Consider the following 15,779-nt stretch of genomic DNA (forward strand, 5'->3'; position numbering starts at 1 on the left):
AGGGATTCGAGTCCAGATCTCTCTCTCTCTCTCTCTCTCTCTCTCTCTCTCTCTCTCTCTCTCTCTCTCTCTCTCCCCCCCTCTCTCTCCCTCCCCCCCTTCTCTCTCGCTCGCTCTCTCTCTCACACACACACACAAACACACACACACACACGCGCACAAGCAAAGTGGGCAAAGCGAGCAAAGCGAAGAGGGTTGGTACCCAGTCTGGGCGCGCTGGAGCTAAGCAACTGGCCTTTGTTTGTGAATCGGAGCAGTTTAGGGGACATCCTCCGGTCGCCGCGGGGCGCGCGCCTCCGCTGAGTGTGCGGTGCGGTGCCCAGCGGTGCGGGGGAGGCTCCACCGCGCCGGCCCAGGGCCCCCGCACCGCCCCCGCCGGCTCGACGCGCCCGGCGTTGCGCTCTCCACCGAGCGGGCGGCCGCAGCGCACTTGGCTGGGGCGAGAGGCGAGAGGGGTGGGCGGACTGCTTGGTTGGCGTTGGCGCTCTGCAGTGCAGTGGAGTGTTAGCCCAGCTCCCTATATGGTCGGGGATTAGCTAGGCGCTGCTGAGGCTGAGGCTGAGCCAGGAGCCGGAGGAAGAGGAGGAGGACGAGGACGAAAAGGAGGAGGAGGAGAAAGAGCGCAGCAGCAGTCAGCGCACGCCGAGCGGCTGCCGGGGGAAGCAGAGGCGCCGGAGGCTGGGGCACCGCCGACGCCTCGGGAGCCATGGCCGAAGGGGGAGAAGGAGGCGAGGACGAGATCCAGTTTCTGAGGACTGTGAGTCTCCGCGGCGGGGGCGAGGCCGTGGGCAGGCGGGGAGGAGCGCGGAGCGCGGCGAGGAGGGGCTGGCTGCGCTGCGCCGCGCCGCGGTGCCGGGTGCCCGGTGCCGGGCGCTTTCTCCGCACCCGCGGGCTGCAGAGGCGGACCAGCCACCTACCCGCGGGGCCGCGAGGGGCTGCGTGGAAAGGGGCACCATCTCCTGCCTCTCCCTTGTTCCTCTACTGCCACCCCTGCCCCAGACCCTCCACCTAGGACCGCTCGCTCTCCAGGCAACTTGCTACTTGGTCTGAAACCCTTGATGCCCAAACTTCAGCAGGGGTTTGTTCGTGGTTGTCCTGACCCAAAAGATCGGCGTTGGAAGCCCTCGCCCCGGGGTCGGCCCTCTGACACCTCCACACTCCACGCCAGCCCCATTCCTCTTCCAAGGCGCCCCCACGCACCGGGAAACCGTCGGGAAGGAGCCAGCGGGGCAGGGGGGAGCGTGGAGAGCCGAGTGGGAGAAGCGGGCGCAGGCGCTAGGTCCTAGCCCTGGGATCGCTCAGAGGGGAATTCACCCAGCGCTGCCCTTCTCGTGTGAAGCCTCACGCGGGCAACTGCTGCTGGAGCCTGACTGACTGCCTGCCGTGGGTTCGAGAGCTGTGGCTTCTGTTCCCCGCTCCCGCGAGCCCCGCAGGACAGGGAAACCCCAGTCAGTGGCTCCGCGTCACTCAGGTCCCCTCCTTGGCACCTGAGGGCGCTGCTCCATCCCAGATTTGGGGGTGAGGGGGTGAAGTCTGTTGCAGCCACACCAGCCTTGCGCTATAGGAGATAATGCAAAGACTTTCAAGGTGGACGGCCACCCGGAGGGGTGGGGGCCTTGGGGATGCATCCTAGAGCTGATTTCAGCCAAGTGACCTTGAGCAAGTCGCATAATCCGCCCTACTTAGCCTCAGTTTCCTCATGTGTAAAATAAAATATAGCCAGCGTTTCAGGGTGATAAGGATTAAATGATATTGTGAATGTCATAATGTTTGGTAAACTGTAAATTGGTCTGTAAATCTTAGATAATTTTATATGCACTGCTTAGCTGTCAGGAATTAGAATGAAATTCTTTCTTTCCCTCTCTCCCTCCCCTATAAGGGTGCCCCCCCCACCCATGACCTGGTCTTCGAAGATCACAACTTACCTCTTGTCCATCTTTTGAACCACTCTCCTCCTGTCAAAGTGCTTCCTTCCAATTCTTTTCAGTTTCTCTTCCAAACGTGGTTCTTTTGTCAAAGCTAGGACTTGGGTCTTATTTGGGTGGAGGGGTATGGAAGTACCTGGCAGCCTGCTGGTACTACTGAGAGGCTACAGTATTCATCTCTTCATCCTCGGTCTGACCTGCAGACCCAGACTCCATTCTCATCTCTCACACTGCACACAAGATGGCCCCGTAGTTGCAATTCATGACAACCCTATTTTTATAAAGCTGCCTGCTCCCCTCAAAGCCCCATGAAATCCTTTGCTTGTCCCTCTGACAGGTGTCTTTAGTAATGGATGGGTGGCAGCTCAGGTTCTTTCTGCCTTGTGTCCTCCATGATCAGTAATTTCTTCTGCTTATTATTAATGATCTTTTGGGCATTATTGCTTGAAAAAATTATCTTCAGACCGATAGGGTCAATGTTGAATAGATGTCCCAGGGACTTGAGGCTTACGAAGGTGGTGGTTTTCGTGAGATCCTTATCTCATGCTTTTCTCTTGGCTTCTGAGCCATCTTCCCTGACTTTTCCTCTCCATCTGGCATTGTAAGTGTTTTTATTTTTGTTTGTTTTTGGTACACCTGTAGCCAAGGTTTATTATAGTAGTGGTTCTTAAGTTTTGTGTGCTGGGCTTCCTGCCCTAGAGATCAGAGCTGGTGGACCTCTTTTAACGTACACCCATGACAGCCTGTGGGGTTCAAGGACCCAGGTTCAGAACCCCTGTTGCAGAGAACTACATATCACTTATGGCTTAGAGCGAGTGCTGGAGGTAACCATAGGGGCAGTGATTCAAATGTGGCATTATTGATTCTTTTCCTTCTAGTTATCACCTTATGTATTTTTTAAGGTGTGTTCCTCATTTCTTCACCCTATGAGACACCTTAACATCTTAATTTTTAGTTCACTGGGAAGGAAATAGGTGATGAAACTGAAGCACAGAAAATCAAGTGACTTGGCCATAGCTGTTGACAAGTTATTGGTAATTTTCATTATACAATGTTAAATTACATTCCCGCTAGAGCTTGGCATTGAGCGTTACGCCAGATGTTATATATAGTCTTAAGAATATACTTAAGAATATAAGAGGAGTACTGCAGCTTTCTGAGCTTGGCATCCTCCTTCTTCATCCGTGAATTTGACAAAATGATTTATTGGAATCCAATAGCCATAAGCTTTTGATCTCTGCACAGCATTTTGACTTTAGGGTAGTTGGGAACACCAGGCTTGTGCTAGCGGTGGGATTTGTCTCTCCTTTGGATATGTCTGGGTTAGGGAAGTTATTTCACTTTGAACTCATTCAGTTACCTTTGCCTTAGGCTTTCTTTCTCCTCCTCAAACAACACCTTTAAAAGCATTTTGGCAATGTATTAGTTATATATAATGCTTCCTCAGATTGCCATGGTCCTGGATGAAAAGGTGGCTGATACTGGACCATGGAATAGAATCATATCTTTGTAACCATGAACTTTAAAGGATTGCCATCCCAGAGAGCAGAAGCTTTTAACCTACTTACAAAAAAAGACCATACAATAGCATAATGCCAAGGATCCTAATCAAATTGTTAGTGGTTGTAGCGTCATGTTTGTTATAATAGTGCCAAAAATGAAAGCAGCTAGAACTATTGATAGTGTGAAATGAGCCAGAATTACTGCAGTAAGCACTATAGGTGTGTGTGGTGTGGCTTTAAACACTTATTTGTGGTAGCGTTCATTTTGGTTATAGCCTCTGATACGTTTGGAAGCTCACCCTCTCCTAAGTAGAGAACAAGACCTAAACAAGGGCTTTGGAAGCTTAAACACATGCTAACTAGATGCTACTGTACCCCAAGCCTTAAGGAGGCAGTCTAAAACTATATACCCTCTTCTGGCCTTCTGAAATCACTGACAGTCATGTATGCCAGTTAGAATCAGGCAGCTAGACAGATAGAATCTTGAAGGCTAAAATGTTCCCTCCCACTGCTCTTGGCAGTGGCATCCTCCTCTCTTCCGATTGCTCTTGCTGACGTAGCCAGTGTCATTGACGTGGCTCTGAAGCTGCTCTGAAGCAGATAAACCTGCCAGCCGCTGATCTGAAAGCAAGAAGTTATGGTGAGAAGTGACAATTACCCCATCTTCAGACAGTCGGTGGAGCGGCTGGCACCACATTCTGCTTCGAGAGTGCCAGGAGAAAACTTTTCTCTCCTACTTTTCCCCTTAGACTACAGTATCCATTTAAAAAACAAAACACGACAAAACTCTAATCCTTAGCTTATTGTTTTTAAAATGTCACAGTGTTCTCCTTGCCAACTGCCTTTGCCCCACAATGTTAATTGAAACAGAACTCAGAGTGAGATAGACATTTATTTGCATTAGTTTCAATTAAAGGTTGGTCATAGACAGCCTAATTTAGCCCTCCCCATAGAAAGTTGTCCTCCTTCATCTAAATTTGCAGCTCTCGAGGGATAAGAAAAGGCACTTGGGCTGAAAATCAAGGATTGCTCCCTTATCTTGGGTTCCTGCCTACAGGGTGCCTAGGACAAATTCCTGAATTTGAGCTGTAGCACTCACGTGAGCTTGTGTCTCTGGTCCCTCCCCAGAGCGCGTTGTCTTGGGTTGGAATGACAGTGAACTTGTACCTGGTGATTTATGGATGCCTGCTTTCTTCTCCCCACAGAAGGGACCATTTACATAACAGCTGCATGAAGCCTGTGTTTTGGTAGATTTTCCTTAAGGAGATAAGGGAAAGGAGGTGGACACCTTCCTCCAGGCTGTAGGTGCTAGTGAGTAGCAGTGGAGGTAGTGATAAAATGCAGACCTCAGATACCCACACGTGTGGTGTGAGTTGTTGCAGAGCTGAAATATAAGCTCTCCTGCTGAGTTAGGTTTGAGGGTTAAAATGACAACACTCAGAATATTCCCACACTCTGGGCCTTCCAAGGTCACTTCAGGGCTTCCCATCTTCTCAGTCTCTCCTTCCTTGGCTTCTCAAGCTGATCTGATTAAAGACCCGTATCAGCCGACTGGACACACAATATCCCCCCCTTTCCAGGGAAACGTTCCCGTTGTTGTGAGAAGGAGGCTGGATCCTTTTTTCCAAAGTGATGAACTGAAATCAGAAAGGCCGCATCAGCAGTAGGGGGGTGGTGGCACACACCTTCTCTGCTAAGACCAGATTGCCCTGTCCAGGGTTGTCCTAAGGATTTTAAGCTGCTGAGCTCCTGGGGAAGGAGGTGGTGATGACTGCAAACTTGGAAATATTTGGAATGCAGTGTGGCCCACTTTATAAAGACTGAGGTCAAGGGATAGGTCTGCAGTTGAAGAATGTGTGTCTAACATCTGTGCATGTGTTTTTTTTCTTATGCTACTGTGATTATTAAGCAAGGAATAGTTATTAACTATGTTAAATAACATATTTCATAAGTGTAATCCAGTGAAATATTCACAAGTGAAATATGTTATTTAACAATTTTTAGTTTCTAATATTGGTTTCTCCAGCTTCTTAGGGTTGATCTGAGGGCAAAAAAAAAAAAAAAAAAAAAAAAAAACGGTGAAAAAGAAAAGAGTGGGAGGAATGTATCTGGAGAGAAAAATACTCTGATGATTATTTTTGAAGGATTTGTATTTAAATAAGATGTAGCTATATGTGCTTATTTGCCTCTTTGCTTTGTGTTGTTTTTACACCTTCATGGAAAGGAATCTTTATTTTATAATTTGTCTTTTTCTTTACCTTACTACTTAAAGAATTTTTAACTTAGAAGCCATCAACTCCATCATCTTCTAATTGACTTGGCATTCTTCCGAATATCTTTACCAATCTCAAGTGCAGACCCAGGCGGTCCTAGGTCTTAAGAACCCAATACTTCAGCTAATTTCCCACAAGTTCATATCAGTATAAACCTTTCTAAATTAGATATGTTCCTGAAGCTACCCTTAATACAAGATTTATCCAGTAGGAGTGGGATGCTGTAATAAAAAAAAAAAAAGAGCTTAGAGGCAAGAATTCGTATTTTTAGGTCTAGATCACTATGACCTTCAACGAGTCATGTAAGAAAATTGAGGTTTCATTTTTCCCACTGTATGGAGATAGAACCTGCATTAACAGAAGTGTTGTGAGAGGAAACAGTCATTCCACATGAGAGACGTATTACCGCAAATGAGTGAATAGGTTGTGTTTCGTAGGACATTGTCATTGTGTCTTTCCTGTACTAGGAAGTCGACCCTGCTTATCATCAGATCTTGCTGGAAAACCAGCCCACTCGCCCCCATCTCTAACGTGGTCTTTGTTGCGGATCCTTCCCTCCATCCCAGAGCTGTTGGACAGCCTCCGGTGTTGGGCTCACCCCAGGATCTCTGGGCAATTCCTTCCCTAAAGCCAACTACAACTATTCTTAAGGTATTTGATTAAAAGACTTGAGAAGTCAAGTCAGTGGGTGTGATAATCTTCCAAAGGCCAGGTAGGCTCCTCCCAGGGTCCTCGCCACCAAACAGAACGCTCAGAGTTGTTTTCGTCATCTCAGAAAATTACCAAAGCTACCTTTTCCCATAGGACCGCCTTTTCTTATTGAATCCCATAGCTCTTCCTTTCGTAGCTATTCTTCCTCTTCCCCCTCCTGTTTCTTTTATGAGCCCATTTTTTTCTTTCGCTCAAAGCATTGAGGACCTGCTTTCCTGTAAAACCAGAGCGGCTTTTCCTCCCAGGGATTCTGCTGCTTTAGTCATGTCTACTCAGGGTGTTGGGGCCTTTGAACAGTTCCTTTTGGCTGCACCTAGAGGAAGCAGATGCTTCTGGGGGTGGGGAGCCCAGCCAGTGGTGAGGCTGTAGGGCCACAGTTCTCCCTGGGGAGCCACGCTGGGTCCTCCAGGCCCCAGGCTGGTGTCCTCTCAGCCATCTTCTTGCTTGGAAGCCAGTGGGGGTGTTTTAGGGACAAAGACATTTCCAGTCACTGCAGTTTCCTTTGGTTCAGTGAATTTTGCCATCATAGCACCTCTTCAATTCAGAGAGAGGGAAGAAAAAGTGCTGGCACCTCAGCCCTGATCCTGCTACAGGGATGAGTCTCTTGAGATGCCAAGATTTTTTTTTTTCTCTTTATGTCATTTCTGATTCCCAGTTGTTAGAATTAGAAAACAAAGTTCAGATCATCTCTGAGACTGATGATGCAGTATTCCAGAATAAAAGAGCTATACCTCCTCTCCTCACACGCACTTCTCCCCTCCTCTGGCTTAGAGTACGTTGCTGACTCTACAGTCATACACTGGGCTATTGTCCTTTGAGGTGGGACATAGCGTTACAAGGAGGAGGCACTGAGACACCAGGGCCTTCTTTTTTCACCCTCCACACCCTATACAGTACATTCCCCATTGATTTCAGGTCTCTCTGCTCCTGCACAGGCTTGTCTACTTGAGGAATCCTGTTATTATTGGATTCAATGCCCAAGAAGAAGGAAAGCAAACACTCTATCCTAAAATCAGGTTACAAAGAGATTCAGAAATTATACTCAACATGAACTCTTCCCTCTGGGGTGACAGCTGCTTGCTGCCGCTTACTTCAGAGTGCAAAGGAGGCAGAGAGAGCTCTGGAGACAGATCTGCTGCTGTCTGTGCAGAATTGTACAGGCCATCAACAGTTTTTCTACTGAGTTCAGTTTGTAAGTAGGTTTATGCTATAGGAACCAGCCAGTGTGATGAGCAAGGCAGCACACCCGTTGTAAAAGTGTAGGGATGAAAGTCTGGGTCGGTGTCAGTGTCATGGTGACCCATGCAGATACCCAGAAGAGTATCTTTCTCCTTGGTCTGTCTTTGGGATAAAGCAGTGTCTCAAGAAATTCCCCATATTAAAATGCTGAAATGCAAGATTGTTAGCTCAGCAGGTACTATTAATGATTAACATCATTAACAGCTGAGCAGAGCCAGTTCCTGAAGGAACAGGAATTGGATTGGAGAAAGGTGAGAGCACATGGGAGCGTTGCTGAGAGTGGGCAAGCCTGAGTAGGGCACTGCATTGGTTCTTGGGGAACCCTGAGCAGGAAATATACATCAAAGCACAGGAATCTGGGTTCTGGAGATGGTGGTTCAGACTCCATCTTTATTTAGACCTTTGAGCAGAGGAGAAGAAGCCTTGAGTTACCTGGGAGAGAGTGGCCAACCTTCAGACATTCAGAAGAGCATTATGCACCATCAGGACTGGTGCTAATACATACTTTGTTTTAGATAATTCATAATCAGAGAAAACAGTAAGATAAGGTGACTCTACATCAAAATGAGAACTAAGGTGCCTTCTTCCTGAAGTAGAAAAGTGTTTGAGAGACAAAACCTCATTATCAGTTATTGTATTCATTGACGTGTCACTCATACTAATCCCCAGCAAATGCCCCAGAGACCCTGAAACCATTTCAAAGCGATTCCTACAGCAAAAAAGGGAAAGTGCTAAGGGGAGCTGCTTATCCCCTAACAGAGCAAATAGGAAAAGCTCTTACTGGAAGGTACAGGCATTTCACCCCACCAGTGATAGGTACTGGCATCAACTCTGAAAATTTCACGGTTGAATTCTCTAATGGGGCTAGGCAGAGAGAGCTAGTCAGCGGGACTGCAGGAAGGAATGGAAAGTTCTCCATCAATGGCACATAAATGTCCGCAGTGGGAGAAGTATTGATTTGAATCATGGTGCTCTATACCATGGACCAGATCCAGACTGTAAATAATACTAGGGCAGAAAGAGAGATCCCATTGGCTAGAACCAGAAGCTGAATCCAAGAGATCAGATCAAAATAGGGCAGCTGGTCCTGGAGTAGCATGAACCCCTCCTAAGTCCCTTCTCAGTCACCCAGGACACTTGGCTGTTGTTTCAGTTTATGTCAGTGGTTCTCGTCCAAGTAATCCTCTCTTCTCTCCAGGCTGGCTAGAACAGAACAGTTCAAGAATAAACTATAGTGAGGTCTTGAACAGATCTCATCTCTTTGCAAGAGGCATTTTAGGAGAAAAACATAGCAAAGAACATACCAGTCAAATGATGGGTAAAGTCAGAGGTAAAGCACTTGCTGTATTTGGCAGCATTTCTATCGCCAGATGCCTGTGAGATTGCCTGCCCTTCCCAGGTCCTAGTTCAACCATTTGTAAAGGCATGGTAATAATGATTATATCTCAGAGATGGCTTAAAGAAACTCCAGATTTCCTTCAGGAGAACTAGATATGTAAATATGGAGAGAGTAGTATGGAATAATAGTTGCCCTGTTCCCTGAAAATGTTCCCCTCAGCCTAAAGTATGAGCCATACATTATGAACTCCAGGAACGCAGAGGTCTTACATTTGGTTTATGCCAAGTCCTCAGGTACCTATAGATTGGAAAGTTCACAAATCTAAACACTTTGGGGTCAAGCAGGTAGCTAAATGTGTAAATCGGGCTTTATTTGCAAATAGAGGCAGGTCTGATCTGTACATTCAAATTAAAAAAATTCTCAACACTGCCAGTCAAGCAAAACACATCTGCAGCAGGATTCTGAGCTGCCTGCCAGTGGGCAGCTGCGAATGAGCACTCAGAATCTGTTTGAATGAATGCACTCCCTAGAATGCATGAATATTTTCATGATAGGATCAGGCTCACAATACACATCATGGTCCTTGGATAAAAATGTCAACCTTAAAGACAGTGTATCATTGATCACAGAGTGTAAAAGAGAGATTGGCAGGCAGACAGATTAATGGGCTTAATAGATGATAGACTTTATCATCAAAATGAATTCAGATTTTGCTAGTCTTTAAAACACCCTTTAAAGTTGTCATATGGATGTAGATGTCATGAAATTTAAAGAAAGCAGGGCGTGCATTCAACATGTATTGACCAACTACTCTCCTCCCAGTCTTAAACAAGCTACTGGAAGTTACGTAGATGATCTCCACCCAGTCTTAAACAAGTTACTGAAGTTATGTCAATGAAAAAGACATCTTAATGTTTGTTGTTTTTGACAGCTCCGGGTCAAGAGGGAGCTGAGACTTCTTTTGAGGTAGCAAGGATATCAGTCACTTCAGATAACTTTATAACAATTAATTTAACCTTTCCATGCTTCTGTGCTACACAAATTTTCCTGTTGAAAGGTATGACCTTGGGGAAGTTTCCTTACTTCTGTTCTTGTTTCCTCATGTTAAATGAGGGTAATCATAGTGCCTATCTGAGAGGGTTGTTGCAAGGATTAAATGAGTTAATCCATGTGAGGTACTTGGAACAGTGCTCAACATATCATAAATCCTCAATAAATATTATTTATTATTGTCTCAACAAAACAGTGTAAACATTGACATTAGTCACACTAGCTATTCCAAATGTCATTGCACAGTCATTTTATCATTGGAAAGTACAAAGGGACGATCCCCTGGGATTATTCCATAGTCTTGATGCCTGACATTCTGCTTAACTCTAAATATGAGCGGGCTTTGTGAATGGAAATGAGCCTGCAGTGTTCATGGCCTTGGGAGTACAGATTGGCAGGTCAGTTCTGAGTATCTGCTTTGCAAAGCCTCTTGATGCAAATGCTGATTGACTTTTCCCTGGGCAATTTTAAATTACGTCAATAGATGGGCAACATGATTTGGAGAATCCTCAACTACACAAAAATTCATCGTCTTTGGTTTGGGGAGACATTTTTTACAACTTATGTCTTAAGTGTAGAAATTAACCACTCTGGGAATTTACTGTATTTCTAATAACACAAGGTCATCCTGCTGTAAAGATCTGGCTTTTCATATCTAAGGATACAAAGCATGGACCTGAAGCAAAGCTTGATCCTTGCTACATACTTCACTGCCCTCTCCCCAAGAGGTCCTGCTGGGGCAGTTGTCCAAGCCTCTGATTCTTACTCTCTCCTCTCTATCAAACCTTATTCCCCTCTTTTTTCCCTCTGCTTTCCATGGAATTAAACTGGATCATATTGATTATTTAACCCTATTAAGAATTTTCCTTCCCTGGTTGAGAGTAGATGTGTATTAAGCTAAACTGCTATGCTCCTTAAGTGACAGGTGTGTAGAAAGGCACATGGACAGGCTGATGGCACCTTGTTTTTGATTAGTTTGGATCACCCTAATTGATTCTTCATTTCACTCAGAAATCTGGTCCCAATGACTGAAAGCTTAATTGAACTTAATAGATGGGAAATTTAATAATAATTAAAAAAAAAAAACCTAAAGCAAGATTTCTTCAAATAATAGAGAATGAGTGGGCTTTTGATTTCCTTAAAGAAAGGAGACTTCTTCTGGTGCTGAATCTGAGTGTTTCGCTAAGTAGCAATAGTTTAACATTTTAAGTTGTAAATAGAAAAGTGAACCCTATGGATGAATTGTTTCATTAACGCCAGCCTCGGTTTCCTAATCTAAAGAAAGGTGAAAATTGTAACTAATTCACAGAGAAGGGGTCAGGGTGAAATGATCAGACTTGAGATCCTCCAGAACAAGGCTCTATTTTATTACCATTTGCTGCTTCCTTCTCCCCAATGTCTAATTATGCCCAGCACTTGAGACTGCCCTCAGAAAGTACACTTCATAGAGTATAAAATGCTACAAAGATGTCACACATGCTTGTTAGAACTTGGACAACATTGACATCTGATGACATATGTTAGGCCATTCTTGGGTTGCCATAAAGAAAGGTATATCTGAGACTGGGCAGTTTATAAAGGAAAGGGTTTAATTGGCACGTGGCTCTGCGGCTGCACAAGCGTGACACTGGCATCTGCTCGGCTTCTGGGGAGGGCTCCAGGAGCTTTTAGGCATAGTGAAAAGGAAAGCAAGAGCAAGCGTGTCACATGGCCAGAGTAGGAGCAAGAGAGGGAGCAGCAGGGGGAGGTGCCATACGCTTTTAAACAACTAGATTTCACAAGAACCCTCTCTGTCATGAGGACAGCACCAAGGCATGAGAAATCCACACCCATGACCAAACACCTCCCACAAGGGCCCACCTTCAACACTGGGGATTACAGTTCAACATGAGATTTCGCGGGGACATATAATCAAACTGTATCCCATATACAGAGAGCCCACTGTTCTAATTAGATACATTTTAGATCAAAGTTGCTCTGACATATTTATTTTTGTACATAAATTTTATTATATTGGCTCATAATTAGGCATGATGGTACACAATTCACATAAATGACTACAACCTATGTAAGTTTTGTCTATCCAGAACAACTCTTCTTCCATTGAATGTCCTAGTTCTCTCTTACTATTGATCTTAAAGTCGATGGTTTCTCTGGAACCACATCATTTTCAGGTCACCATTGTCACTGCGCTTATTGCAGCTCTACAAACGTAAATGACAAATTCAGAATTCACACTCTTGTCTACCTTACTGGAAGCTCTTAACCACTCTCTTGTCGAACAATGTATCATCTGTGTCAGCACCACTATCAGGTGCAGTCTCTGACAACAGAGTGGTTAAGAGCTTCCAGTAAGGTAGACAAGAGTGTGAATTCTGAATTTGTCATTTACGTTTGTAGAGCTGCAATAAGCACAGTGCCTGGCTTGTACTAGGTGTATTTTCTCTCCTGTGTTATAATATATGATATGATATTTAATACATGTTTTAATGGCAGAGCCTACTCCCCAGTGGCTGAGGATTCTTCGTGCCAGAGCCCCAGCACCCATGCTCAGACTATACTTTGATGAGCCACCTGGGATCCTGAAGCAGCTGCTCTTCAATGATATGGGGGGGTGGAAGATGTACTTAAACTGTTTATTTACTACAATTTCTAACTCAATTAATTGAGAAAAAAATCTAAATAGCTCTCCCACCTGCACCCTGGAAGCCTTAGCCAAGTGAAAACCTGTGGGTGTGCATGCATTTTTACTTGATTTTCTAAACATGTAAAGGTTGCAATCCAAGTCATACTTTTAACTCAACCACAGCCTGTGCTTGACTCCCAGCTATCTGGGAGGTGATAACTTTGACTGTCCCCTGGGCTTTGCTCTGGTCTCTGGCTGTGCTAAGTGCATGCCACTTGTTCACATGCTGGTGAGGCCTGTGGAATACACATAAGTGGGCAAATAACTCACAAAGCTGGAAGAGGCTCCCGGATGTAGTCTGAACTGCCCAATTAAATGCAGATTAAAAGGCAGGTTTATTGAGGTTTTGAAGTAAAGGAGAGTTAGGGTTAACCTTCATCTAGCCCACAGGTTAGGTATAATATGTCACTGGACAGGATATGACCCCTTGCCCAGACTTCTTTATCATCATATGACATGGTACATGAAACTCCTGACATTCAAGATAGTCTTTTGGATTAAGGTTTTATCTCCAAGGCAAATATATTGTCTGCGGGTGGGAGGAGTGAATTTAGATGTTGGTATACATCCTCTTGGATTATGACATTATCTTTGATAAAACTTTGGTCTGGTAATGTGGCATTTGGGATATAAAGAATCATTACTAAGGCAGTGGCAGATTCTGCTCACCATAGGTTACCCTGTATCTTCTGGGGAAATGGGGGAAGGAAGGGTACACTAAAAAAGTGGCATCTTAAGGAGAAGGAGTAGGAGCACAGAGTCCCAACATCACTCATGTCACCATTTTTATTCCAATCTGATTTTGTAGATGCTAATATCTTAGATAAAACTCAGTGCTTTCTATCAATAGAGGAGGGTTCTGATGTTAAGTGTTTCTTTCTTTACCGCCTACCTTTCTTCATCCTTGGTGCTTGTCACCATCCAGCAAGCTGTGTATAACACTGATTTATCCTGTTTGTCTGTCTCCTACTTTGCAAGCATTCAGGGGCCAGAATTTTTTTTTTTTTCTTCTTTGCTATGTTCTTTGTACTAAGGATGGTGCTTAGCATGTAGTAGGTCTCTGTAAAGAGTTGTTGAAAGAATTAGTGAATCCTCATCTGCTACCCCTCCAGCCCAGGTGCTCACCTCACTCAGCTCTCTGCTAAGTTCCCCTCTCTGTGCACTCATGGTTGTTGAGACTGAAGTATGTGTTGACACAAAGGTAAAAATCCAACCATATTATGGAATGATCCGTTGGGGATCTGGGGACTAATGTCTCAGTTTCTGATCTCAATGACTTACAGGAAGCCAGCTTGCGAAGACTGAGAAATCAGGAAGGCATGGACATGACATATGCATTTGCCTGATTCTCAGGACTAAACACACATATGGGATATTTCTAGATTCTTCTAAAAATGGAAAATAGATATAGGACAATTCTATATTTATGGGACATATGTCTGCTCTACATATTATTGATACCAGTTTGATGACTGTTCATATTTTTGTATTTCCTTATGTTTGCAAACTGATGCTTGTTTGAGAAACTGAAGGTTATTTGATGTCAGTGTACCTTGGACAAAATTTCTGTGTGCTTTTAAATCCTACAATCTGTACCAGATACAAACCAGTAACCACTCCATAGAACCCCTTTACTCCCATGAGATTCTTGAGCACCACCAATAGCAGATACCAGCCCCCTCCACTGGCATGTGTACTTGCCAATTAGGAGCATAAGCCCAGCCGTCACTCATATCTAAAGATGAAGGGAAGACATTTATTGATAGTTGAAGTTATTGAAAGGTCCAAGATTAATTTTTGTTTGGCTTTGAAATGTACTTTACTACTTTTGTGTTGCTTAGCTTGTTTCTACTTTTGTATGATTCCTGTTTCCTTCTAGTCCTCATCTTCCTTTAGAATCTACAGCTTCTTCTGAGCCTTCTGAGATTTCTCCTGTAGGGTCCTGAATTCCCAGAGGATTATGATGAGGTTCTTTCTTTTCTTTCTTTTCTTTCTTCCTTTCTTTCTTCCTTTCCTTTCCCTCCCTCCCTCCCTCCCTCCCTCCCTCCCTCCCTTCCTCCCTTCCTCCCTTCCTCCCTTCCTCCCTTCCTCCCTTCCTCCCTTCCTCCCTTCCTTCCTTCCTTCCTTCCTTCCTTCCTTCTTTTTGTTGTTGTTGAGACAGGGTCTCACTCTGTTACCCAGGCTGGAGTGCAGTGGCACAATCATGGCTCATTGCAGCCTCCATCTCCCAATCTCAAGCAATCCTCCCACCTCAGCCTCCCAAGTAGCTAGGACTACAGGCATGTGCCACCATGCCTCGCTAATTTTTGTAGTTTTTGTAGAGATGAGGTTTTGCCATTTTGCCCAGGCTGTTCTTGAATGCTTAAGCTCAAGCAACCTGCTCACCACGGCCTCCCCAAGCACTGGGATTATAGGTGTGAGCAATCACGCCCGGCCTATTTCTTACACGAGTCTGTTGAGGTTTTTGGTTTTTTGTTTTTCCCCCAATGTCTACTGAACTAAACCAAAGCTACTATCTTTCTAAAAGAACTATGGGCATTATAGATAGGAAAAGACCCCTGGCAATCATCTCTTAACTATTGTGTTAGGAATGTGAGATGCTATCCCTTATTCATCCATCCACCCACCCATTCATCCAACAAGCATTTGTTGAGTACTTACTACGTGAAAGGCGTGTGCTAAAGATTGGAGAAGATTTAAAGGTGATCAAAATACATAATCCCATTTTCAAGGATCTTAAAGTGTGGTCAGAGAGTTAGACATCTAAGGAACTAACAATAAAGCAGAACAAAAATGTGTTAAATAAAGGTAAAAGTTATACATCTTAGAAGGATTAGTTAATTTTGACTAGGGAGTCAGGGAAGATTTGAAAAGAGAGGCAACATTTGAACTGGGGGGTTCTATAGGTTGTTGATAGGTTGCAAATGGGGTGAAAGGGGCATTTCAGACAGAAGATTGATCATAAAGAAATACTCAGTGGTATAAAAGTATGTGACATGTCCAGGGAACTATAAAGCCTGGAGTATAGGGAGGTACATGGAAGACTGACTGTAT

At 44.6% G+C, this 15,779-nt stretch overlaps 1 protein-coding gene across 1 annotated transcript in view; it reads left to right on the plus strand.

The window, feature by feature from the left end:
- The first annotated feature begins 438 nt into the window (after positions 1-438).
- RYR3 (ryanodine receptor 3) overlaps positions 439-15,779 on the plus strand; it is a 566,751-nt gene continuing 551,410 nt past the window's right edge. Inside the window, exon 1 of the mRNA XM_050797588.1 lies at positions 439-757. Within this exon, the coding sequence (XP_050653545.1) occupies positions 707-757 (51 nt within the window). The 5' untranslated portion in view covers positions 439-706. The remainder of the gene's footprint in view (positions 758-15,779) is intronic.

This window comes from Macaca thibetana, chromosome 7 (genome assembly GCF_024542745.1).
Source record: "Macaca thibetana thibetana isolate TM-01 chromosome 7, ASM2454274v1, whole genome shotgun sequence".
Lineage (NCBI taxonomy): Eukaryota > Metazoa > Chordata > Mammalia > Primates > Cercopithecidae > Macaca > Macaca thibetana.